The sequence below is a fragment of the Mesoplodon bidens genome (assembly GCF_964165515.1).
Source record: "Mesoplodon bidens genome assembly, chromosome: 7".
NCBI classification, from domain to species: Eukaryota; Metazoa; Chordata; class Mammalia; order Artiodactyla; family Ziphiidae; genus Mesoplodon; species Mesoplodon bidens.
In genome coordinates, this window is record NC_138164.1 from 102,971,403 (window position 1) to 102,995,395 (window position 23,993).

The following is a 23,993-nucleotide window of genomic DNA, read 5'->3' on the forward strand; positions in this document are numbered from 1 at the left end:
TCAACAGATGCACCTGGATTTGACACTGGTAACTGAGAAGAGGAGGAAAACTCCAGGCCATGGGCAAGGTCTGACTGAAGCATCACCTTGGCCCAACTGGAAAGGCAGCAGTAACACGCTCTTCCCACCCCGATCCTCCAACCCACCTATGGGTTAACGGGCCTGGGGTACCCCTGGGAGACTCTACCTGTGTTCTCACAGTTCTCTTCATCGCTGTTGTCCGCACAGTCGTCCTCCCCATCACAACGCCAGGACAGACGGACGCAGCGGCCTGACCGACAGCGGAACTGTTCCGCCGTACATATCGAGGTGGCTGGGCAAAGCAAAGGTCTAATGAAAGCCGGGCCCCACTTCAGCCCAAAGCACCACCCTGACACCCCAAAATGCGCTTTATGCCAGCACCCAGGCCACTCTTCTTGACACCAGTGTCACAGCTGGTCTATAAGGCATCTCTGTGGGAATTGGAAAAAGGTGCCTTTTCCTCAAGACACTTTGCTGCCATCTGCTGGAAAACCGCCATGATGACTATATAAATCTATAGAATTATGGAAGATACGTCTACTGTGGGACTGGCATCCTTTGCACCTAGCACCTCCGGGCCATGCCCAACCTACACGACTGTACATGGTGGTCCTGTACTAACTGTCTTCAAGCTTTACCGGTGGTGGCCTCTCTCTACTTCCAGCCCCCCACTCACTGCAGTTGCGCTCATCAGATTGGTCATCACAGTCCGCGTCGCCATCACAGCGCCAGCCTGCGTTTATGCACAGGCCACTGTCACACATGAACTCCCCAGAGCGGCAAGGCTGGTGGGAGGCTGCGGAAACACGATAGGCTTCTGTCTCTAGCTAGTCCCTGCACCCAGTGTCCCATGGCAGACCAGAAAGCCACAGCCCCAGCACCCAGGCCCTTCTATCTTTGCTCAGTAGGGACCAGGGAATCCAAAAGCTTGTCCCCTGAGCTCCTGACCCAGGTGGCACCTGTGCCTTGCCACCCCAGGAGTTCCTCCCAGCCTGGCCTCCCCTCCCCCACCCAGCTGGCCAGAGCACTCACAGCAGTCAGACTCGTCCGACCAGTCTCCGCAGTCATCATCGCCATCGCAGTGGTAGATATCGAGGATGCAGCGGCCGTAGGCACACTGGAACTCCTCCAGGTTGCAGGGGGGCACTGGCACTGCCGAGGCTGGAAGGAGGGCAGGGGCGGGGAGGGGAATACGCTCAGTCCTGGACAGAGGAGAGGGGCCCTGACTCCTCAAAGCAGCAAGATGCTGAGACAAAGAAACCAGGTTTCATTTGGGATGGCTCTTACAGACTCCCATATTCTGGTGGACCGAAGGGAGACCTCCCTTCCCACCTGGGGAACCTGTTCCCTCCCTGGCTCAACCTAGGAGGAGCCGCTGCTTAAGAACCCACCCTCCTTGCCCACTGTCCATGCACTCCTCAGCCTGGCCCTCAGCCCGCGGGATGGAGCTCTCTGCCCCATGCCAGCCCAAGAGCCTGAGTTCTGGGGCCACTCACGACAGTTCTCCTCGTCAGAGCCATCTTTGCAGTCAGTGTCGCCATCGCAGTACCAGTGCTCAGCGATACAGCTTCCATCACTGCAGCGAAATTCCTTGTCGGAGCACTTGCGCATGTCTGGGGGGACGCAATGGGACGACAATCCTGCAGGAGCCCCACCGGCAACCCTCCTGCAATCCTCCCTGACTCCCATCCTCACTGCCCCGGGAGTCTGACCCAGGCCCTGCAAGACACCACAGGTTTGGTGCAGACTCCCGAGGGGAAAGCCGAAGCCCTGGAGAGATTGGGCCTCAGGCTCCTGTTCTGTGGTTCCTGGGGCATCTGGCTGCTCTGCCCCTCCTGCTCTCCTCCAGCTGCTCCGGGCACCTGGGCAGTTCAAGGTTCGGGCAGTGCTAGAGCCCCTGCTGCTCTTTCCCCCCATGGGCATGCCATCCACCGGCCACCCCGCCTGCCTCCCCAGAGCACCGCTCACCACACTGCTCATCGCTGTTGTCACCACAGTCGTTGTCACCATCGCAGTGCCACAGGCTCCGGATGCAGTAGCCGTTCTGGCAGGGGAACTCATCTTCCTCACACTCCCGCGGGGCTGTGGGCACAGAGCAGTCAGGCTGCTACAGGCAGTGGGGCCAGCGCCCGGGAGCCCAGCAGAAAGCCTTGCAGAGCAGAGCAGCCAAGCAGCTCTGATGCTTCCCAAGGGAGCCTAGGAGGAGGCTGTCACCGGGGGCTTATCTGACCAGGAGAAGAGGTGGAAGGACAAGAGCCAAAGACCACGGGCTGAGGCATCATTTTCTTTTCCTTTCTTTTCTTTTTTTTAAGTCTTTATTGAATTTGTTGCAATACTGCTTCTGTTTTATGTTTTGGTTTTTTTGGCCGCGAGGCATGTGGGATCTTAGCTCCCCGACCAGGGATTGAACCTGTACCCCCTGCATTGGAAGGCCAAGTATCTACCTCTGGACTGCCAGGGAAGCCCCTGTGGCATCATTCTCTGATTGAAAATTGTTTCCCAGCAGAGCTTGATGGAACCTGCCCAGCCCCGCCAGCACTCACGACAGTCCTGCTCGTCCGAGTCGTCCTCACAGTCGTTGTCCCCATCACACACCCAGGAGCGGCGGATGCACTTGCCATTGTCACAGTGAAAGTCAAGAGGGGAGCAGGTGGGTAGCACTGAGTCCGGGCAAAAAGAAGGGAAACGAGTGTCAGTCTGGTGCACTTACTCAGGCAGGCTCAACCCGGCCAGAAATCCTTTGCTAACTCCCTGTCGGAATTACAGTCCTTCCTCACAGACTCCTACGCCTGCCCCAGCTGATGGAGAACCAAGCAGAAACAGCAGTTAAGAAGCCAGAGTTTTCTCAGGGAGTGGTGGTCAGGGATTCAGAAAGCAGAAGAGCCCAAGGAGCTCAAAACCACTAGGAAAGCAGTTAAGGAAAACATGAAAAGACAACAAAAGTATTTTTCCCCATTTCCTCTTATTAAATGATGATTGACACACCTGGGCTCAATTTCAAGTTCGAGAACTTATCACACAAGCCAGTTACCCTCTCTGAGCTACAGGTTCTTTGACTGTACAATGGGGACAATTATAATTGACTCAGTGAGGTCTTTTGAGACCTCCAAAGTGCTACATGAAAGTGAGCCATTTACCATCATCACAATTAGCTAAACTGGTTAGGGTTAATGAGGTCGAGGCTGTAGCTTCACTCTTATGAGACTAATTAGCCTCCCTCAGATATAGGTGCTGCAGGGTGGAGACTGCACCCCTGAATCCAGACAAGTAACTGGCTCCGGAGTAATATTGCTACATATCCAAGAAAGGATACCCTAGCCTGTTGTGCATGTTACTACACTAGGGGAAAGGGGAGATTTAATGAGAATATGTGATTTCTTACAAAGTTTATGTTATTTGAAAAGGTGTGATTACACAGAATACCAACATAAGAAACACAGAAATACTTGGCATCCACGTATAGTATGCACATTTTAAAATGCACAAATATGCAATACAGATACACATATTCACATAAATACAGAGAGATCTATTTAATTAAAGAGACCACCTGTAATTTCAAATGTTTTCTCCTGTACTTGTTTCAAAGTTTGTTTTATTGGCCATACGTGCATGGCGATATGGGAAATACGGGAGGGCTGAAGCCATATATATTGTGAAGAAACCACCCATCTGTTAATATCTGTCACCCTCGAGAGAGTCCAGCTCTGAGTCTGGCACAGCTGATGCACAGAACACACCATCACACCTGTCCTTGCTCCCTCACACCTTCTACCACCGCCCAGCGTCCCGTGGGGAGGCTCTTACTACATCCGTCCTCATCGCTGTGGTCCCCGCAGTCGTTGTCTCCATCACATTGCCACTGGGCGGGGATGCAGGTACACTCGCCGAGGGCACTCACTGCACACGTGAAGTGGCTCCGACCACAAGCACACTCGGGGCTGCTGGCTAGGCCTGGGCAGAGGGAAGAGGAACCAGTGAAGGCTCAGCTCCCACCCAACCAAAGCCCATTCCAGGGGGGCAAGGTAGAGGAGCCAAGTCTAGGAGCACCGTCGCCCAGGAGGCCACAGTGATGCTGCAGGGAGGTGTGGACCATGTAATCGTGCCTTCCCCCTCCTCCAAGGCACAAATGGTCAAGAAGATACCCTCTGACTCTGGGCTCACAAACAGTCCAGTATCCCTTCTATGACAGGGTTTTTTTTGCACACACCCCCAAAGGCCCAGGGACAAATGATGCCACCTAGAGGGCTGGTGGTCTTGAGGAAGGGGAGCCGGGGGCAGCATGGGCGATGCAGAAAGGTTTCCATATCCTTCCCTCCAAAACTAGGTGGAGTTATGGATGCTTTTGCCTCTATCCAGGACCAGGACATTGGCCAGGGAGAACAAGAAATAAGAGTGGAATTAAAATGCTGGAGCCCCTTTAGGGATAAGAAATCACACGAGGGAGCAGGGAGCAACAGGCGCTGCTGTGAGTCCCCAAGTCAGAACTCGCTTTAAGGAGGGTGACCAGGAGAAGCGGGACCGGGAAACCAGGCTGCCTCAGGGCAGAGCGACTGGGACCAGTCAGGGCCTTCCGGTCTGCGGGACTGGCCACAGCCTGGAGGAAGGATGGCAGGAACAGCCCCTCCCACAGCCTCCGCAGCACGCAGCTGGGCTTCCCTATTGAGCATCCAGCTATCTGCCTGGCCAAGTCCCATGACCGGCTGCTGTGCCCCCTCCCCAGCGTGCCCAGCAGGATGCCCTGGGATGGCGTGTGAATGGCTCGGTGCCCCCGCTCCAGCCTCAGCTGGAACAAAGGGTTCTGCCAGGGTCACTCTCCCCCCTCCCAGCATTCATCTAACCCGCTGGGCTGCTGCAGCTGAGAAAGAAGGGGGTCACCTCTCCCTTGCTCATCTCCTCCGCTTGCTTTCTTCTCCCTTTCCTCCCCTCAGCTGGGCCCTGCCCTCAGGCTGGGCTGGAACAGGGAAGGAGGCAGCTCCCGAATTGCCACCCCGCTTCCTTTCTTATTTACAGGGCCCAGCTTCTCTCTCGGCTCATCTCCTTGACTACATCCTCACCTTGCATTATATGACTCACGCCAGCTTAGGGTTTAGGGCCCAGAATGAAAGGGTGGACTGTTATTCCCACCAAAAGCAAAGGGGGAGCCCTAGACCCCTCCCTCACCACTTCAACCCCAAGGATAAGGGTAAGCATAAAGCAAGGGTCCCTAACCTGCAAATGGATGGGAGGGATGGCCAACCTTTGGGATCTGTGAACCCCTGAAACTACAGGCAAAGTGTACATTTCTGGAGTGAAGGACCACAGCTTTCACCCCATCTTCAGCTGAGGCCTTGCCCTCCCCCTCCACATGCTAAGGGAATCAGCTGCCCTAGAAAAGATGCAGGATTTCCTGCAGAAGCCACGGGAATCCATCTGAAAGGAGCAGCGTCTCTATACCTCATAGGAAGGCCCTACTCCAAGCCCAGCACTCCCGTCTCTCCAGATCTCTCTGCAAGTACAGGACAGGGGATTCTTCCCAGGGAAGCACTGAAGACCCAGCCCCATCCTCTTGGGCCTGTTCTGAGAGCACTGAGAAGGGATGAGGGCTTTTTTCACTCAGACCCTGGGCACCAGAGCCTGAGGAACTTTTGTAAGTTTGACCAGCTCATCACAGCTATGGGCACTGCTTTAGGGAACTCTGGCTGGGATGAAAGAGCAATGACTAAGTATTCCAGAGGACTCCATGCCATGGGGCTCACCACCAACATGCTGACCTCTTTCTCGGGGAAGAATGGTGAAGAGGAAGAATAAGGCTAAGAATAAAGCTAAAAGTCATCCCAATGAGGGATGATTTTTCTCCTTCATTGAAGACTGGCCTCAGTTGAAGATTGGGGGGCATTTGGCAATGCATGATGACATTTTTGGTTGTGATTGGTGGTCCTGGCAGCATCTGGAGGATAAAAGCCACAGATGCTGCTAAATATCCTACAATGTACAGGACAGGAGCCCACAACAAAGAAGTTATCCAGCCTAAAATGTCAATGGAGGTTGAGAAATGCTGCTAGCCACGCACAGCAGGGAGCGGGGTCTCACCAAGGAGGAGATCAGGGTAAGGGGGTGACAAGAATGGAGAGGAAGAGGGGGCACTGCGGGGAGAGGAGGAGGAAGCACTGGACCTGGAGCGGACCGAGCTGGGTCCCACTGACCAGCTGTGCCCCCTTGTACGAATCTCGTAGCCCCTTAGCCTGTTTCCTTGTGTGTAAAAAAAGCCACAAGGGTTGGACATGAAGATAAACGTGAAAGAGGCTAACCTCCTGCCTGGGAACACCAAGGATGCTCCATAAATGCATGCTGGGGGTGTGCGGGCATGAGGGTTTGGGGGCTAGCTTTTTCTGAAAGGCCTTGATTTTAAGAACCTGAGTACCAGGATCAGGAGATCAAGGACAGCAGCATTTTAGGCTGCATGCAAGCCAACAGGAATCCAGAAGGTAAAAGAAGAGCCTTCAGGGTTTTTTTTAGCCTCCCCCTGGCCCCCTTTTGGCTGAGTGATAGCAGAAGTCCTGAGCTTCCCCTGCAGATTTCAGGAACAAAGCATTCCATCCAGTGGGCATCAAGTTAGTTGCTGAAGAGTCATGACTTCCTGCATGTCAGAGCAACATCTGAAGGTCAGGCAGCCGGCGACAGGCAAACTCTTGGCTTGGGTGTTCATACAGTAAACAGACACATTATACTCCAAACTCCAGCTCTTCTGGACAACTGCTGCCCCTCTGGGATCCTGGGAGGTGGAATTCTGCCTTCTCACTCAAGTCCTGGCTGTGATCATAAAGGACAGCTTTTAACCCTTTTTAACTAAAAGAATGGTGAGTGAAGAAAGGATACAAATGACTGCGGGTGGCAAAACGCGGTCTTCATTTTAAGAAGTGTGCAGTTAGAACACTCAGCTGTGCTTCTGGCCTTGAAAGCTATTTGCCAGCCACACTGCAAGCATCCGTGGCCTCAAAGGGCATGGAACCTTCAACCTAATGCAATTCAACATGGAAAAGACCTCCTCCCAAAGTATTCACTATCCCTGATCATCAAGTTATCCAGCTTTTAGGATACATGGTAATGTGCTCACAGGGCCTTCCTGGGAGGTTAACCAAAATCTCAGCCATCTGACCACTTTCTCACTGCTTTCTTCGGAAGGAAAGCAGGGAAACGCCCATCTGCTTACACTACCAGACAGTGTAATATGTGAGAGAGCACAGATTCTTGAGTCAGAGAGGCTGGAGTTCAAGTCCTGGTTCTACACTAACTCTACAACTTTGAGCAAGTTAGTTAATGCCTCTGAGCCTCAGTTTCCTCATCCATAAAATGGGAATAACAACAGTTCTACCGCAAAGGGTTTTGTAAAGATTAAATTAAATAATCCATGTAGACTGCTTAGCGCAGGGCTGGCACACAGCAAAAGCTTCATAAAAATCCAGCCATCATTTACTGAGTACTTACCATGTGCCCTCCAAATACTTTTCTAAGTGCTTTTCTTATGCCACATCATTGAATGCTCTCAACAACCCTGGGAAGTGGCACTGTTATTATTATCACCACCTTACCGTTGAGGACACTGAGACACAGGGAGGGGAGGTCTGTTGACAGGTCACACAGATACTAAGGGTTGGAGCCAGCCTTCACACACAGGCAGGTCAATTCCAGATCCTCTGCTCTTAATCTCTTCATGAATACTGCCTCCTAATAAGTGGTATTGCTATTATGAGAATTTCCAATACCCTGAGATCAAAAAAGGGGATTTATAACACTGGGATTTTAGGGTCCTTCTTTCTGCATTCTGGATTGGCAAATGTGCAGTGGGTTTATGGATCTCAAGCAGTGACCTCTCCTTCTGGCTACTGCTGAGGCTAAAGACCAATTTCCCTTGCCCTAAGGTAAAGTAGTGAAGCAAGGAGAGTATGGAACCCTAGCCCTTTGAAAGAGTGCCTCGGTACTGTGTTGGTCCAGAAAAGGGCAGGGCTTTAGACAACAAATGATTATGTTTTGCAGTTTTCCTTGACAGTTTGCAAGCTACTTCTGCATACACACTTGTGTTCTCATTTAATCATTGCAGTACTACCCATTTAATTGGTAAGATCACCTACTTCGGCCCAGGTCATGGGGTGAGTAGGAGAGCCAGGATGGCAGCCCCATTCAGACCCTTAGACCAATATTCTTCTCTCAATATGATCTCAGAATCTGGACTTTCAATAAAGCTTCCCACTGATGCACACTCAAGTTCGAGAGGCACTGCTGGGAATTCCCTGGCTGTCCAATGGTTAGGACTCTGTGCTCTCACTGCCGAGGGCCCGGATTTGATCCCTGGTCGGGGAACCAAAATCCCGCGAGTCACGAGGCACAGGCAAAAAAAAAAAAAAAAAAAAAAGAGGCACTGCTCCCGATCACCACCCCACAGAAAGCTCAGCTCAAAGTGGACCACGCCTGTCACTTGGAGGCCCAAGGTGTACAGTGACTATACACAGCTACAGAGCAGCTTTTTCAAGTTGAACCAGAAATGAGAAGGCTTAAGGGTTGTTCTGTGAGTGTTGGGATATGACAGCTACCCCAATGTGGAAGGGATTACAGTGGGAAAGGGAGGACTCATCACTCATATAAGTGAAGGATGTTTTTTGTTTTCATAACACACCAAAGCTCTCTTCTCTTCTCCTAACAACTGGCAGCAACGGTGAAGATATCAACCTTATTTAATGAGGATAAGTTATTTGGAATGACTGTGAACTACATCCAGGCCAATCAAGGGACCAATCCACTGATTTCAGCTCCTTGGGCAGCTTACTCAGTAAGCGTCTCTCACTGAAAGGGAAGCCCATGCAGCGAGACAAGACTGACATAACTGAGAGGGGTTGCAGCCAAAAGCCACATGGAAATGGATCTAGTCTCACCCAAGAGACACCTGCAGTCTGGAGAGACTCGGGTAGCTATACAGCCACTGTTTGAGAGGACAGAGCTTGCACAGAAAACATTGGAACCAATACCAAACAAGGTAAATGGCTGGCAGGAGAAGGAGGCCAGGACATGAACCCCTTCCTGATGCTGCCCCATCTGGACCCACAAAGCCCCAGCTGAATTGAAAGCCCCTGCTGTGTGCCCCCCAGAGGCCCTTGGTGTCTCCTCTTACGGTAGCATTTAGCTCACTGTGGGACCATTGTTCACTTACTAGACCAGAAGCCTCCTGATGGTTGGAACTGTATGATATAGAGCTTTGTATTTGTATTCAGTGCACAGTTCAGTGATTGGTATGTAGTGATGATCAATATAAGTTTGGAAAATGAATGAATGACACATTCCATTAGAATCTTGTGACAGTTGGGAGTCATAGGAAAAGAGAAGCCCAGAATATGAGAAATAAAAGTGGTTATTTCCTACCTACCCTATACTCAAGAAAACAGGAATCTTCTTCTTTTTTTTTTTTTTTTTTTGCGGTACGCGGGCCTCTCACTGCTGTGGCCTCTCCCGTTGCGGAGCACAGGCTCTGGACGCGCAGGCTCAGCGGCCATGGCTCACAGGCCCAGCTGCTCTGCGGCATGTGGGATCTTCCCGGACCGGGGCACGAACCCGTGTCCCCTGCATCGGCAGGCGGACTCTCAACCACTGCGCCACCAGGGAAGCCCCAGGAATCTTCTTTTTAAGGTGGCTTCCTAGTTCTATCCAGCTTAAGTTCACTCCTTTCTCCAACAAGAGTTCCTTTCACTGGCTGTATTATCAAGCTGTGATACTGACATGCCGTAACTCTCCTTATTTCTGTCCCTAGATCTCTAGAGGCCAGCCTTACCTGGTTTGAAAATCTATCTGATAAAGTCTTCTCCTAGTGGGCCCTCTCAAAAGTGATACCATAAGACACATGATTATCGGTCCTAACAAGGTCAGCCTTCTCTTGCCACTTTTAAACACAGAAAAGAAGTCCTTAATGGTCAGCTTCCAAAGTTATGAGGCAGAAGAGCACAGTGTTAAGAACATGGAAACAAAACTAAGCTAATTCCTGGCCATTGGACCAGGTATAATCTCTTTACACCTTAGTTTTTCATCTGGAAAATTGGGATAATAAGAGCCCCTACCTCCCGTGGATGTTATGAGAATTGAATTACTTAATTCATAAAAAGCCCTTAGCATAATGCCTGGCATATACTAAGCTCCTGATAAATGGTAGCACCTACTATTGCTATTATAGAATTTGACTCACCCAGACTGTCTTATCCATCCACCCCATGATTAAGCCCTAATATTTCAGGGCTTGAGATATCTAAAAATCCAACTGTGCGCCAAGCTGCAGTGCTGTTCCCATGGGTTAAGTTGGTGGCATGAGTGACCACAGGAAGAGGTGGGAGAGAGTCTTGTGGCAAGAGTCCTGCTTTACTGCCCTTCTCTGGGGGAGCTTGAAGTACATGGTATCCTTTATCCTTACCTAATTTATCATCAACCAATTCCTAGGAGGCAAACATAGAAAAGAGCATTTAGAACCTAAATTACAGAGCAATTTAGAAACGGATTAGTTTCCTTTTTTGTGAATCGAGGGTAATAATAGTACCTATTTCATAAGGTTGCTGGGAGGTTTAAATGAAATAATACATATAAAGTAGCTATTATACATAAGCAGCTATTATTTTTGTTGTTGTTGTTGTTCCTCTTAACCCCATAATCTTCATCTGTGTCCTCTCTCTCAACCCAGTAATGGAGCTACATCGCCATACAGGCTTCTTACCCTGACTAGAAGCTTAGTCAACAGATTTCACAAACCCAACAGGGATTGAGTGTGGCTGTGCTCTCTGAGGGGCTGCTCAAAGTACTGCTTTCCCCTCCCCTTACATCTCAAAACCCAAGGTCCGCAGAGTAACATGTGGCTTCAGGGAGCAGCAAACCATATCTCCCCTTCTGGGAGCTTTTTAAAGCCTCACTCCATCAAGAAGCACCTGAAAGGTAATCCTTTATGCATTGGGATTCCCTGAGAAGATGAAGACTGAAAACACAGAGGAGAGGGCAATCTAAGATGAAATACAGACAGTCCCGACCAGGACATTCTGGTATAGCTTAGATACAAAAGATTCTATTCTAAGAGGTAGTATGGATTAGAGAGTTAACAGCTTAGGCTCTGGGTTCAAATCCTAGGTCAGTTACTCATTAACTGTGTGACAGCAAATGGCCTAAGCCTTAGTTTCCCATCTGTAAGACAGGAATCTAACAGAATCTACCTTATAAGGATATGGTGAGGAGTAAATGTGATAAAACACGCTAACACTTTGAGTGCCAGCAATAAGGCAAAAGGTTCACAAATGTTAAATGCCCCAGAAATACATTTGTAATTTTTAGACCACATGTCCCCAGCTTCTTGGGCAAAAATGGTCACCAGAGATCACTCCCAGAGGAGCAAAAATTCTCATTTGGGGGAGGTATATTTTAAAGTCATTCACTTTTACTGCTTCTCTGAACCTGTGGTTGAAATTTCTCATTTAAACTGCCAGTGAGTGTGGCAGGGGAGTGGAAAAAGGAGGGAACTCCCATTTCTTATTTGCTAGGCTTATGGATATTAGAACCTGGCATCTGTATTTGGTTTCCAGAAGGCTGTAGTCCCCAACAGAGAAACTATCTCTTGTCCTCATCCATGCCACGGTGACAGTCAGGTTCCCAAGGCTGGAGCCAACGAAGGGAACATTTGGAGCATTCCCCCACCCCCCACCCCTGCCCTGCAGGCCAGGCAGGAAGTGGAGCTGCTGAGCGGGGAGAGATCACTGGAGGTGCTTCCGACCTCAAAGCTTCTTTATTTCACGTGCTAATCAGGTGTTTCTCCCAATACCCTCATCTGTACCTGCCTGGCCCTACACCCAGATGGGACAGGGGGAGGGACCCTCTCCTCCAAAAAGGTGCTGCCTGGAGCCAGGAGCTTCCCGGCCCCAGAAAACCTCCGGTGATAAATTATGCAGCAGCACCTTTGTGCTGCCTCTCAGCCCGATGGGAGGTTTGCTCCCAGTCTTTTGTTTCCGGCTTTGCTCGCAACTCCGATCCTCCCTGGCTCAGCACAGAGGTGAGGGGGGAGCTCCTGTAGGCCATGTCCGGGCTTGCAGCGAGTCCCGAGTCCCCGGCAAGGCTTCTCCCAGCTGGGGCTCAGGCAGCGCCCTTCCCCTTCTCACTCTAACCTGAATGGGCAGGAGAGCAGAGCATTAGGGAAGCTTGCAGGCAATCCACTCAGCTGTGAGCGAGGATGGGAATGCCTACGTGCCATGAAAGAATAAAGTTTGCTCAGAAGGGCGTAAGAGGTGCCCAAGGGCACCAAGGATGTTTGCTTCTTGCTAAATAAAAAATGCAGAACAGAAAATGGAGTCAAACGACAGCCAGGAAAGCTAGAGAATCAGCTCTTTTGAACGGCTGCTCTTGGTTATGGTCAACTTTCCGCAGCCCCCAAAACCATCACATCTCTGGCACCAACTTAAATGGAAGAAACAAAGAGACAACAGGGGTCAAACTTGGGGGTGGAGGAGCTGGGGGCTGGGCAGGGGGGAGGGAGGAGCGAGTCGTGGGCCTGAGACCTGAATCAATTATCCTTGCACGCTGACAGGATTCCTGATTGAAGACAGTAGTCATGAAGGAAGGCAGCTCCACAACGCCCGGCCCCCAAATTGGGGCAATTACTATCTTATGAGCTCTGGGGCCTGACTCCTTTCCCAGGCCAGCAGGAGGGAGAGCTTGGAATTCTAAACTGTTCCAGCTACAAGAGACCTCAGCCAGCACCTCTCACCCCGGGTCACAGCAACCTTAGGGTGAGATGCCTGGCTGCATCCCTGACCACAGGGCTTTTAACAGGGAAGCTCTCAGAGGAAAGCCCCACATCCCAGGCCCTCTCCCAGGAGAACTAAGGCAGAGTGGGCCCCCTAGACTCATGGTACCGCTTAAGAGATCTCTTTTTTGAAGTGTGGACAGGAGGGAAATATGCTTAGGTTTCATTAGGTTTTCAAGGGGGAAAAGATAGGGCAAGATCTTTCAAAAAAAAGAAAGCAAAAAACCAGCTGAAATGAATGAAGGGCTGAGCCTCCATTTTAGCACACGACACTGTAGTATAACTAGAGTTGTCTGGTTCCCGTGGTCCAAAGGCAAGAACCGTCTCTAATCCACTTCTGCAAGCATGCTAACAAACAACTGACATTTACCCAGACCTATGGTAACAGAGTAATTGTCAGATTCTGTGCTGAATGGTTTGAACATACTATTATTTCATTTAATTTTTACAATATCCTCACATGATAATTTATTACTACTCCACCCCCACCCCCCACTTACAGATATGAACCCCAAAGTTGAGGGTGATAAAGTGTTTTGTACAGGGTCACGAAGATGTGGCGAAGCCAAGATTCAAACCCAGGCCTGCCTCTGCTTCTTGATCACAGAGCTATGTAGGCAGTGATTAGATTAGCACTTGACAAATATGCGTCTGGGGAATGAATGAACAAATGAATGGGTGCAGAGCCCAGTTCAGGGAATGCTCCTGAGTGTGCTGGGGAGAAGGAATGACACTGTCAGCTCGAAGCTGGAAGGAGAGAGGCAAGTACAGGCATTCATCAGAGCTATTTATAGGGCCAAAGCCTGGCTCTGCCAGCCAACCAGTCGGCATGAAGGCTTTCCTGGGATATTGAATCCCACCAGGCTGAGAAGGGGAAAAGGTCTTCCAATGCTGAAGTTGAGCTGGTAATCCAGACACAGTCTGCGGCCAGATGCCCCATGTCCAGGCAACTGTGACAAAACTCACGGCTAAACTGCGTCAAGGAATGTAGAGACTGTGGCTGGAACAGGCTAACAGACCTAGTCGGCCATGGGCATGGAACTGTCTCGAAATTATGAGATGTGTCCAATCACAAAAAAAGACAAGACTACTTTTTAAAGTAGTCTCCAAAATTCTGTTCCTATTTTGGAGGCCCCTAGGATGAATCTTCTCTTCAAAGGAGAAGCAACATAGCCAGTCTCTCCCATTTTCCTTCTTCTTAGGGATCAAGATTAGCAGTCAATCCGTAGAAAGAATGAGAAAGACCTGTAAAATATCCTGTCCTCTGTGATTTCCTGTGTTCTCTGCTGGCCCAGAAAATGGACATGCCCAACGTGCTCTGTATCAGACATGGTCATACTCAGTTCCCTTGCACCTGTCATTCTTAATACCATGTGCCAGTCCCAAAGATGTTATCTGATATGCAACAGGCGACAGAAGAGGAAATCCAAAGTCAGTGACAAGCCAAGCATCTTTCACAAGTCCAGTAAGATCAGGGACAAGGTCAACCAAGCACCATGACAACACCAGATGGAAAAGAAACCTGTCTCAGCTCCACTCATTTGCACTCATCCTCAGAAATAACCCTCTATCTACCAAAGCTTACCTGGAAGAGATCTCCAAGACACACAGAGTTTCCACTCTTCAAATGGTGGTGGATTGTCTGAGGCCTCACGTCAACCCTCAATAGGAAGATACCCAGGGCTATTACCAGCAATCAAGTTCCCTTCCAATATCTTTAAGGTTGGAGTATTATATAGGCTCCGGCCAATCCCACAGGCTCTAGGAAAAGCCCCAAGTACTAGCAGCATCCAAATAAGCACCTTATATCTTACTGTCTTGAATTCATTCCTAGTGGAGGTCAGATCTGCCTACCTGATCTACTATGACACACTGTCTTCTCCCGGAGCCCCTGGAACATAGTGCGGGATCCTTGTGGTGATATTTTTGGTTGAGCGACTGCTCAGTCTCACTGGTTGATGAACCATGAATCTGTCCCCTCCAAGCCTCTGAGGATGGCTCAGTATCAGGCCAGGCAAAGTTTAGATCTTGGTGCCACGGAGTGTCCTTATTCACATGCACAGAAAGCCTCCCATGCTTAGAAGTTTCCATTAAATATTCTGTCCTTAAAAAGAACCCAAGGGCTTCCCTGGTGGCGCAGTGGTTGAGAGTCTGCCTGCCGATGCAGGGGACGCGGGTTCGTGCCCCGGTCTGGGAGGATCCCACATGCCGCGGAGTAGCTGGGCCTGTGAGCCATGGCCGCTTAGCCTGGCGCGTCCAGAGCCTGTGCTCCACAACGGGAGAGGCCACAACAGTGAGAGGCCCGCGTACCACAAAAAAAAAAAAAAAAAAAAAAAAAAAAGAACCCAAATAGTTACCCAGAACCCTCCCATCCTTCTTCTGTGAAGCATAAAATATACACAATTTTCTACCCCCGTTCTCAATGCAGATGTAGTGTAGGCAATTTTGACAGCTCTGGAGCGATAAAATCGTCTTGGCCAGTCTCAGCCCGGAACCTTCCAGCTCCCCTTTCCCTAGGGCAGAAGGCGACAATCTCCTTTCTGGCTTTGTTGGTATCCGTTTTAGCCCTTTTTTTTTTTTTTTTTTTTTTTCCAGTGCCGTGCCATTTCCCTTGATCTTTTTCAAAACTTCCTCCAGGGGGCCGAGAGGAAAGTTCCATCCTCCTCCCTTGCAGCCCGAAGGGGAAAAGCCCCCAAAAAGCATAGCTGTCCCTTTAAGGGGCCCATGCGGTGGGAAGAGCAGCTACATTCCTACCCCAGTAGGGCCGCTGTCCCGACACGCCAGAGAGGCTGCAAATAACCTTCTAGGAGAGAGCTCGGGAGGGGGAGAGCACAGTGCAAAGAGGAACGTGGGTCGGCCAGGCTACTCCTCCGAGAGGAAGAGTTAAGAGCTCGGTCGGGTTAGAGTGGGCATGGAAAAAGTCATTTAAAACCCACGGGTAGTTTAATACCAGACAAGAGATCTCTGTTTTGTATTTGGGAGGTAAACACCTTTAAAACAAGTGCTCAGGCATCTCCACGCCCTGCCAGGCAAGTTCCGAAATCTGCATTATTTCCACACGAGCTCCCTTTACGTTAAAGAACTGGCGCAAGGCCGTGGTCTACAGACCCCATTATTCGGAACCCCACCGCCTCATCCCGGCAGCGGGGAGAATGGGAAGATTCGGATCTCCCCCGGCTGACCAGCGGTGGGTGAATAGGGTTGGGATTCAAAGATCAAAGTTCTTTGATCTTTGGGCACAAACTAGAGGCAGCTGCTAAATCACGGGGTGCACCCACGGTCCTAGCCGGCTGCGGAGAAACAGATTCCACTGGAGCCCTAATCACACACACCAGTTGCGTACCGGCACCAAACAAGTAATTAATAAGGAGCAGATGAAGCAGCCGTCCTGCTGCCATCCCTCCAGCTTCCCCGAGGGCCACCGCGAGGGCCGGGAGGCTGCCTTCTGAGGTTCGGCGATACCCGCCCAGCTATCCCGGCCAGGGCGGATCTGCGGGAGCCTTCCAGCAGTTTCTTCCCTATGTCCCTCCTCTGCCCCTTTTCCAACCCTGTTTCCCCCTCCCCCGCTCCGGGAAGGATCCAGGGCAGGAAGCTGATTGGTCACAACCAGGAGAGGGAACCCAAAACGCCACTAAGTGAAGATGCTGCGAGCAGGCAGTGCCCAAGGACCCTCGGCGGGAGCATGGTCCGGAGCCCGATGAACTGTTCCTCGAGTGGAGGAATCCCCAGAGCTCAAGTATTCAGATTCCTCTGGAGCCTCTCCGCAATCCGCCCGAGACCCCCAGCCCCTGAAAAGAGGGCTATTTACAATTTATGGTTTAGCGACCATCCTTCCCCGCCTCCCTTTCTTCGCCCACATTCATTCGCACCAAGGACACAGAGACCCTGTCTGAACCTGAAAAGGCAAGCACACCAGCTCTCCAAAGAGCAGCGAGGGAAGGCGAGCGAGCGCCTCGGACCTTCCCCCCAGCCTGGCCCAGACCCGAGCCCGGGGAGCTCCTCCACCGCTGCCCCGTCTCGGACTGGAGGAGTTGGGGGAGCTCCCGGTACCCTCCCCGGAACACAATCTCTGGGCTGCTGCTTGGAGTGAGGGCGAGGGGTCCCAGGCCTCAGCCTGCGCCGTCCCGCCCTCGGGAGGTGAGTCCTGCAGCGGCCGGACCCAGGGAAAAACTTTCCCGCTGGGCCGGTCGGCGTAGGCGCGGCGGCGCCGCTTACCGTGCGCGCAGAGCAGGGCGCCAAGCAGCAGCGCGCCCCACGGCCGCCTCATGGTGCCGCCGCCGGCGCTCCCTGCCGGCCGGGGGTCCCGCCGGCTCCTGCGGGACGGCGCGGCGGAGGGTGTCGACGGAGGGTCCCCTAGGTGAAGCGTCCCGGTCCACGGTGGCGGGCGCGCCCCGCAAGTCGCCCTCCGGCCGCTGCCGCCTCCAGTGCTGCCGAAGCCGAAGCCGCCCCACCAGTGGATCCGGAGGGGGTGTCCCGGGCCGGGCCGGGCCGCCCCGCCCCGCCCCCAGCGCCGCAGCCCCCGCCACGGCCACCACGCCTGGTCCCGCCCCCAGCGCCGGCCCGGCCCCTTTCCGCCCTCGGCCCCCGCCCCCCGGTCCCCGGACCCCAGCCGCCGGCGCCTGCAGCGCTGGCCCAGCTCCTCTTCAAGCCGCCCCCACGTTCCTAGCCCTCAAGAGAGCCCCCCTTCACTGTCCCCAGTACTACTGCTTTAAAGTCCTTAACTTAGGAAAGGTTTAATCCTAGCAGCAACTCTCGGATCCCGCTCACTCTAGTTCTGTGCCAGAGAGGTGCACCCAGGCTGACCGAAGTCGCCTGGACGTGACCCCGGCCCCCCTACCGGCCCCAAGTCCAGACTTTATTGATGTCTCAGAATACACAAGGCTTGCTAATGCATAATCCTCTCGGTCTTTATGGACATCAAACAAGGGGCATCAGGGGGCCTGGAGTGCTGTGTCTTAACTAACGTTCTCACTGTCAAAATTCCTTTCCTGAGATTTTCTCCACCCCTCCCCCCGACCCCCGCCTAGGCAGCGTTGTTCCAGAGCTAAATAATTCTGCGACCTCCCCTTTTCGTTTACTCATTTCCTGAGGTGGTTGTCTGGGTCCTGTCGCCCCCGCTCGGACGTCCAGAATTGGCCCAGACGTAGTTCCTCCTGGCTGTCTTCGTAAATCAGCGTAGTTAGCCTCTTCACCTTCTTTGACTTTAAGATCCTGGCAAGAAAGGAAGTGGGTAAGGAAGTAAGCCCTCGCTTGCAGTTGTATTCTCTCAGAGACCTCAGCCTCCTCCCAGCTTCAGTCTCTAGGGCCTTCTAGCAATATTTAACTTTTGGGTTAGTACATAAAGTTATAAATTCCTCTCTTGTCTTAGCTTTGTGGCCTACGCCTCTCCCCAGTGCATATTAATCATATGGATTAACTTTGTTACCACCTGCCATTTTCTAGGTTGAATCTTGTCCTGCTACTTTTGTCCAAGTCCCCAACTTCCTTAGGGTCCTGTATATCGCTTTTCCCTCCAAGCTGGTATGCCAACAGTTTCTGGCTTTGGATCATCTGCAATTTTGTTAAACCACTTTCTTCTCACTAGTAAATAGAGTGAGGAAGCCCCAAATGTGCCATGTTAGCTGAGGGGAGAGTAATTTGTTACAGTGCAAAGAGGATATTGGGAGATTTCTCCAATGGATTGGTTGCCATTTCATCCTCGCTTGTCTGCAATTTTTCAAAGGATTTCACTTCAAATTACCATCTTTGACCAAAGCTAACATTAACTTTGCAATAGCAAGGGAAAAATGCGTTGTTAACTGCTTCTTAGCCAGTATTTCTCTATTCTGTTTTGCCTAAAATTTTTATGCAGATGAAATGTTGAACTAACGTCACCATGGTAACAAATACCATGAGGCATTTTCTGTGTATGTAGTTCTTTTCGCTGACTGAAGGCGGCAGTCGAGTCAGGTCAGGCTTACTTGATCTTACTGCTAGGAAAAAGTCAACCTTTAAGGCCTATGTCATCTTAGCCTAAAATCCAAGGAGAAAAGGGTGAAAAAGTAGAGGCTGATTCTCAATCCCTCCTCCCCACAACGTTATTGATACAGCCTTCGTCAGTCTCAAGGTTTCAATATATGTTGCTTACGAAGACTTGCTTTTTGACCTGTTGAGGAAGACCTTAGGATTCTGGAGACCATTTTTTTTTTCCCACAATGAAAACTAAGGACATGTGGTATAATTAATACATTTGCCCCCACAAATTCAGAACAGGCAGTCACCATACTTTCAATGTCAGGGGATTAAGAATTTATAAACAGTTTCCGCTCTGTATTCAAAAGACAGGTTCCTTTCCAGAAGGCATGATTTGTGTTGTTTTTCTGGGATTGAGGAGGAACAGGGAAGCTGGCTGTCCCTGTCTGACTCAGGCTCAAGAGACTGAATTTTCTGTGTGCATCCCGAGTCCTCCTCCTCCATGGTTCAACACAGTTCTGGTGCACAGAGCCATCCCTGGCTGCTGTGAGTCACTGGGAATATCAATGGGTAGAAATGAACTTCATGCATAGTCCCTGGCTGGGTCACCCCCTAGGGTGAGTTAAGTCTTGGCTGTCAGAAACTGCTCTTGTGCCAGGAGCGCTAAGCCATATTTATTTTTACCAGGCCTCTCAGACTGTCTTGTTTGGAGTAAGAGATCCTGAAAAGCATGCCAGAATGGGCTGTTTGTCTCCCTTTTATTGTCCCCTGGGACATGCCCCTAGGAAAATTGTAGGGGATTACCAATTCCAGAAGGGTCTCAGAGACATTCGTTTCCTCAGAAACACCACCCCTTTCCTTCATCCTTCTAGGACAGACCAGGGGACTGAATTTCTAAGATCAGAATATTGCCCTGAATTAGACCATCACTAATGGCCTTTTCAAAGGATACCCTGGGGGTGCTACAGAAACAAGACAGAAATGGGCACTATTTTGATCCAGTTGGGTTGGTGGAATCCTCTTACAACCCAGGCATCATTCAACAGCCTGAATTCTAAACATAATTCTTCTAAAAGAGTAAAAGGTTTGACATTTCCACACTTTAAAACAGTGGTTCTTAATCAGGAGTGATTTTTGCTGACATGGGGCAATGCCTAGAGACATTTTTGGGAGTAGGTATTACTGGCAAATAATGAGTAGAGGCCATGGATGCTGCTAAACATCCTACAATAAGCAGGACATCCCTCCGCACAACAAATAATTATTCAGCCCAAAATGTTAATAGTGCTGAGGTTGAGAGACCCTGATTAAAAAATTAAAAACATGAGTCTTAAAAAAAGAATTACTCCATCTCTAGGATCACTTTCTTGTGTGAATGGAGGAAGGAGTTCTTAAAGCTACAGAATGGAAAACAAGAGAAACAAGAGAAAGCACAGCTAAAGGAGCTAAAAGAGTCCTATACCTATCTGCCTAGGGATGCCTATTTCCAGTATTAACTCACTTAGTGGGAGTAATATTTATTATGGGTATATTATGTGCCAGACACTGTAGAAGCAGTAGTAAACAGATATATTGGGTCCCTGGAACTTACAGTCTGATGGTTGGGGAGGCTACAAGTATACAGAGGCATTAAAAGAATGATCTCACAAATGAATTTAAAGCTACAAATGATAGGGGCATTCTAGGAAAAGTACAGGGTTCTATGAAAGGACAGACTTGATTTAGATTTGGGGGTTCAAGGAAGGCCTGTCAGAGGCACTAACACTAGCATGCTGAGTTCATCAGGCTAAGTGTGGATGGGGTGGGTCTTCTAGGCAGAAGGAACAGTATGTACAAAGGCCCTGAGCCAGGAAAGATTTATAGAAAAATATAATTAACTTTTAGCAACGGTATGCTTTTATCTAGGTTCAGGGGGCTACTACTGGAGACCAGGAAAAAAGAAAAAAAAAGAAAGTATAAGGGAATAGTCTGATTTGCATTTTTGTGCTTTCTTTAATTGCAAACCCTCCATACCACCACTTCAAGTACCAACACTTTTCACGTTCCAGCTCAGCAGTAGTATTTGAGCCAGGATCTGGGTACCATGGCTGATTCAGTTCCCTGGCATAACTTGGGGCACACCCTGAAAAGTGAGACTTCCTAGATTCTTTTTTTTTTTTTAATCTCCTGGAAGCTTGATAGTCACACATCCGGCACGTATAAGTAGAGCTTTTGCAGCAAACGTCTCAGTATGTCTTGCTTATTTCAGTAGCAAAGAAGAGTTTAGAATGGTGGATAAACAAATGGATCAATGAATAAATACTCATTTAGTAACAAACATGACTCAAGCATCTATGTAAATGGTCTGTTTCACACATGCCCCTTTATAATTCATTTTCTACACAGCAGCCACAGTGACTTCCTAAACAACAAATCAGATCATGTTATTACCAGGTTTAAAACCTTCCAATGGCTTCCTACTGCACTTAGAATAATAGCTGTACTTCTTACATGTCCTTTGAGGTCCTTCATGAGCTGGCCTTTGCCTAATTCTTCGACTACTTTTCCCCTTACTCATTCTACTCTAGCCACACTGGTTTTCTTTCAGCTCTGTAACATGCTATCATTTCTTACAACTTTTGCACGAGCTGTCTCCTCTGATTAGAATGCTGTTTCCCCAGACCCTTCCACGGCCTCTCCCAGCCCAATGTCATAGCCTCAGAGCTTACCATCTTGCATTTGCGTTGTTCTCACTCAGCCTTTACCCTGTTTTATATAGGAGATTGGATAAGGGTTCCTGGAGGTGGTGCCATTTTGCCAAAGTCTTAGAGGACGTGTAAGAGTTTACTAGGCAGAAAATGTGGGAGAGGTACATTCTAGGCAGAGAGAAGAGCTTATCCCAAAGCAAGAGGGTGTGAAAGAGCTCAGTATGTTTGGCAATAGTGAGTAGAAAGGTATAGCTAGAGAATTAAGTGTGTAGGGAAGAGTAAATGGCACAGTGGCTGGAAAAGTAGGTTGGGACCCAACTGTGAAGGAATATATATGTCTGCATGTTAAGGACTTTTGATTCATCCTAGTAATGGTGAGTTAGCAATGTTTTTAAAGTAAGGAAGTAACATGGTCCAATTTAACATTTAGAACAATAAACTCTTGTAACAATGTAGAGGATGGCTTGCTGGAGAAAAAATAGACACATAGACTGCAGCTTTTTTTTTTTTTTTTTTTGCTCTACGTGGGCCTCTCACTGTTGTGGACTCTCCCGTTGCGGAGCACAAGCTCCGGACGCACAGGCTCAGTGGCCATGGCTCACGAGCCCAGCTGCTCCGCGGCATGTGGGATCTTCCCAGACCGGGGCACGAACCCATGTCCCCTGCATCGGCAGGTGGACTCTCAACAACTGCGCCACCAGGGAAGCCCTAGACTGCAGCTTTTTGTCCTAATATTCTAAAGCTTGGGAACTTCCAGTTCATCCAGTTCATCTCCTAAGTTTATTTAATGATTCCTAGTAGATTCCCTCTCATCTTCCTGAACTAGTTATCTTAGCTTGTCTACTTGCAGCATCGTCTCTATGCCTTTTGTTGAGTTAGTTGCTTTTTTTCTGGGTATTTCTTAAGATATGGTGATCTGTCACACATAGTATTTAGGTGTAAGGAGGGGATGCCAATGCTTTCTGATTGATTTTTAATCTCCTTCTCAATGATGCCTTGCCATTTGCTGGCCTTTTTATTTAATAAATTTGTTTCATGAACTGGTTCCTGTGAGGCAACCATAAGTCCTGTGGATTGGATGGCTTTCATTTTCTAAACTTTTAGTCTAAAGTGGGGAAAAAAGTCTATTTAACAGGCATTTATTCTGTCAGGCACTGTGCATGATTCTAGAAACTTAAAGATGAATGAAGACTGTCTCTGACCTCCAGGAACTCAGAATCTAGTAGGATAATTCAAATTGTTTTTTTTTTTTTTTTTTTTTTTTTCAGTACGCGGGCCTCTCACCGTTGTGGCCTCTCCCGTTGCGGAGCACAGGCTCCGGACGCACAGGCTCAGCGGCCATGGCTCACGGGCCCAGCCGCTCCGCGGCATGTGGGATCTTCCCAGATCGGGGCACGAACCCACGTCCCCTGCATCGGCAGGCGGACTCTCAACCACTGCGCCACCAGGGAAGCCCCAAATTGTTTTTTTTAATGACATAAATATTTTTTAAGTCTACTTTTAAATATATGGGTTCAATTTCATTTCCAGTCCTTATCCACATGCATAACCTGTGTACATTAACATTTATAGAACACTCCACCCAACAATAGGGTATACATTCTTTTCAAAGAGCACCCAGAACATTTACTAAGGTAGCCCATATTCCAGATCATAAAACAATTCTCAATAAAGGCAAAAAAGATTCAAGTCATATAAGGTTTCTCCAGGTATATCTGACCACAGTGGAATTAAACTAGAAATCAGGGACTTCCCTGGTGGTCCAGTGGTTATGACTCCACATTTTCACTGCCAAGGACCCTGGTTCAATCCCTGGTCAGGGAACTAAGATCCCACAAGCTGCACAAAAAAACCCAAAACAAACAAACAAACAAAAAAACCAGAAACACCTTTGGAAAATCCCCCAATATATGGAAATTTTGAATAATACACTTCTATATAACCCATGGGTCAATGAAGAATTCCAAAGGAAAATTAGATAAAGTTTTCTATTTTAGTTTATAATTTTAAATGTTTATAAAAGTACAAAATCACATTTTTGAAGATTGGAGTTCTTTTTGTGGGAAAATTTTTAACTAAAAATTCCATTTCTTTATAAATATACAGCTTTGCAGGTCGATCTTTGTTGCTAAGTGCAGGCTTTCTCTAGTTGCGGCGAGTGGGAGCTACTCTTTGTTGCGGTGCGTGGGCTTCTCATCGTGGTGGCTTCTCTTGTTGCAGAGCTCTAAAGCAGAGGCTCAGTAGTTGTGGCGCACGGGCTTAGTTGCTCCGCGGCAAGTGGCATCTTCCCGGGCCAGGGCTTGAACCTGTGTCCCCTGCATTGGCAGCCAGATTCTTAACCACTGCGCCACCAGGGAAGCCCATCTGTTTATTCTTGAGTGAAACTTGTTAGTTTGGGTTTCAAGGAATTTTTCCATTTTACCTAATATGTTAAATGAGTAGTGTTGTCCTACTATTCCCTTAGTGAAAATGACACAAATAGTTATCGCTGTGCATACTCCAGGACAGAGGAAGGCACAGCTAATTTTTGTGGGCTACCA

General features: G+C 49.3%; 1 protein-coding gene across 2 annotated transcripts in view; it reads right to left on the bottom strand.

The window, feature by feature from the left end:
* The window catches only part of LRP4 (LDL receptor related protein 4), a 52,793-nt gene extending 35,525 nt beyond the window's left edge, over positions 1 to 17,268 (bottom strand). For both annotated transcript variants that reach the window (XR_014016270.1, XM_081239137.1), the window contains exons 1-8: positions 17,030 to 17,268; positions 3,829 to 3,975; positions 2,565 to 2,681; positions 1,990 to 2,103; positions 1,518 to 1,634; positions 1,054 to 1,182; positions 698 to 817; positions 188 to 313 (exon numbers count right to left, since the gene is read on the bottom strand). Coding sequence is in view for 1 of the 2 variants with exons in the window: in XM_081239137.1 (XP_081095263.1) it covers positions 188 to 313; positions 698 to 817; positions 1,054 to 1,182; positions 1,518 to 1,634; positions 1,990 to 2,103; positions 2,565 to 2,681; positions 3,829 to 3,975; positions 17,030 to 17,081 (922 nt within the window). In the remaining variant the exon portion in view is untranslated. The remainder of the gene's footprint in view (positions 1 to 187; positions 314 to 697; positions 818 to 1,053; positions 1,183 to 1,517; positions 1,635 to 1,989; positions 2,104 to 2,564; positions 2,682 to 3,828; positions 3,976 to 17,029) is intronic.
* Positions 17,269 to 23,993: the final 6,725 nt, after the last annotated feature.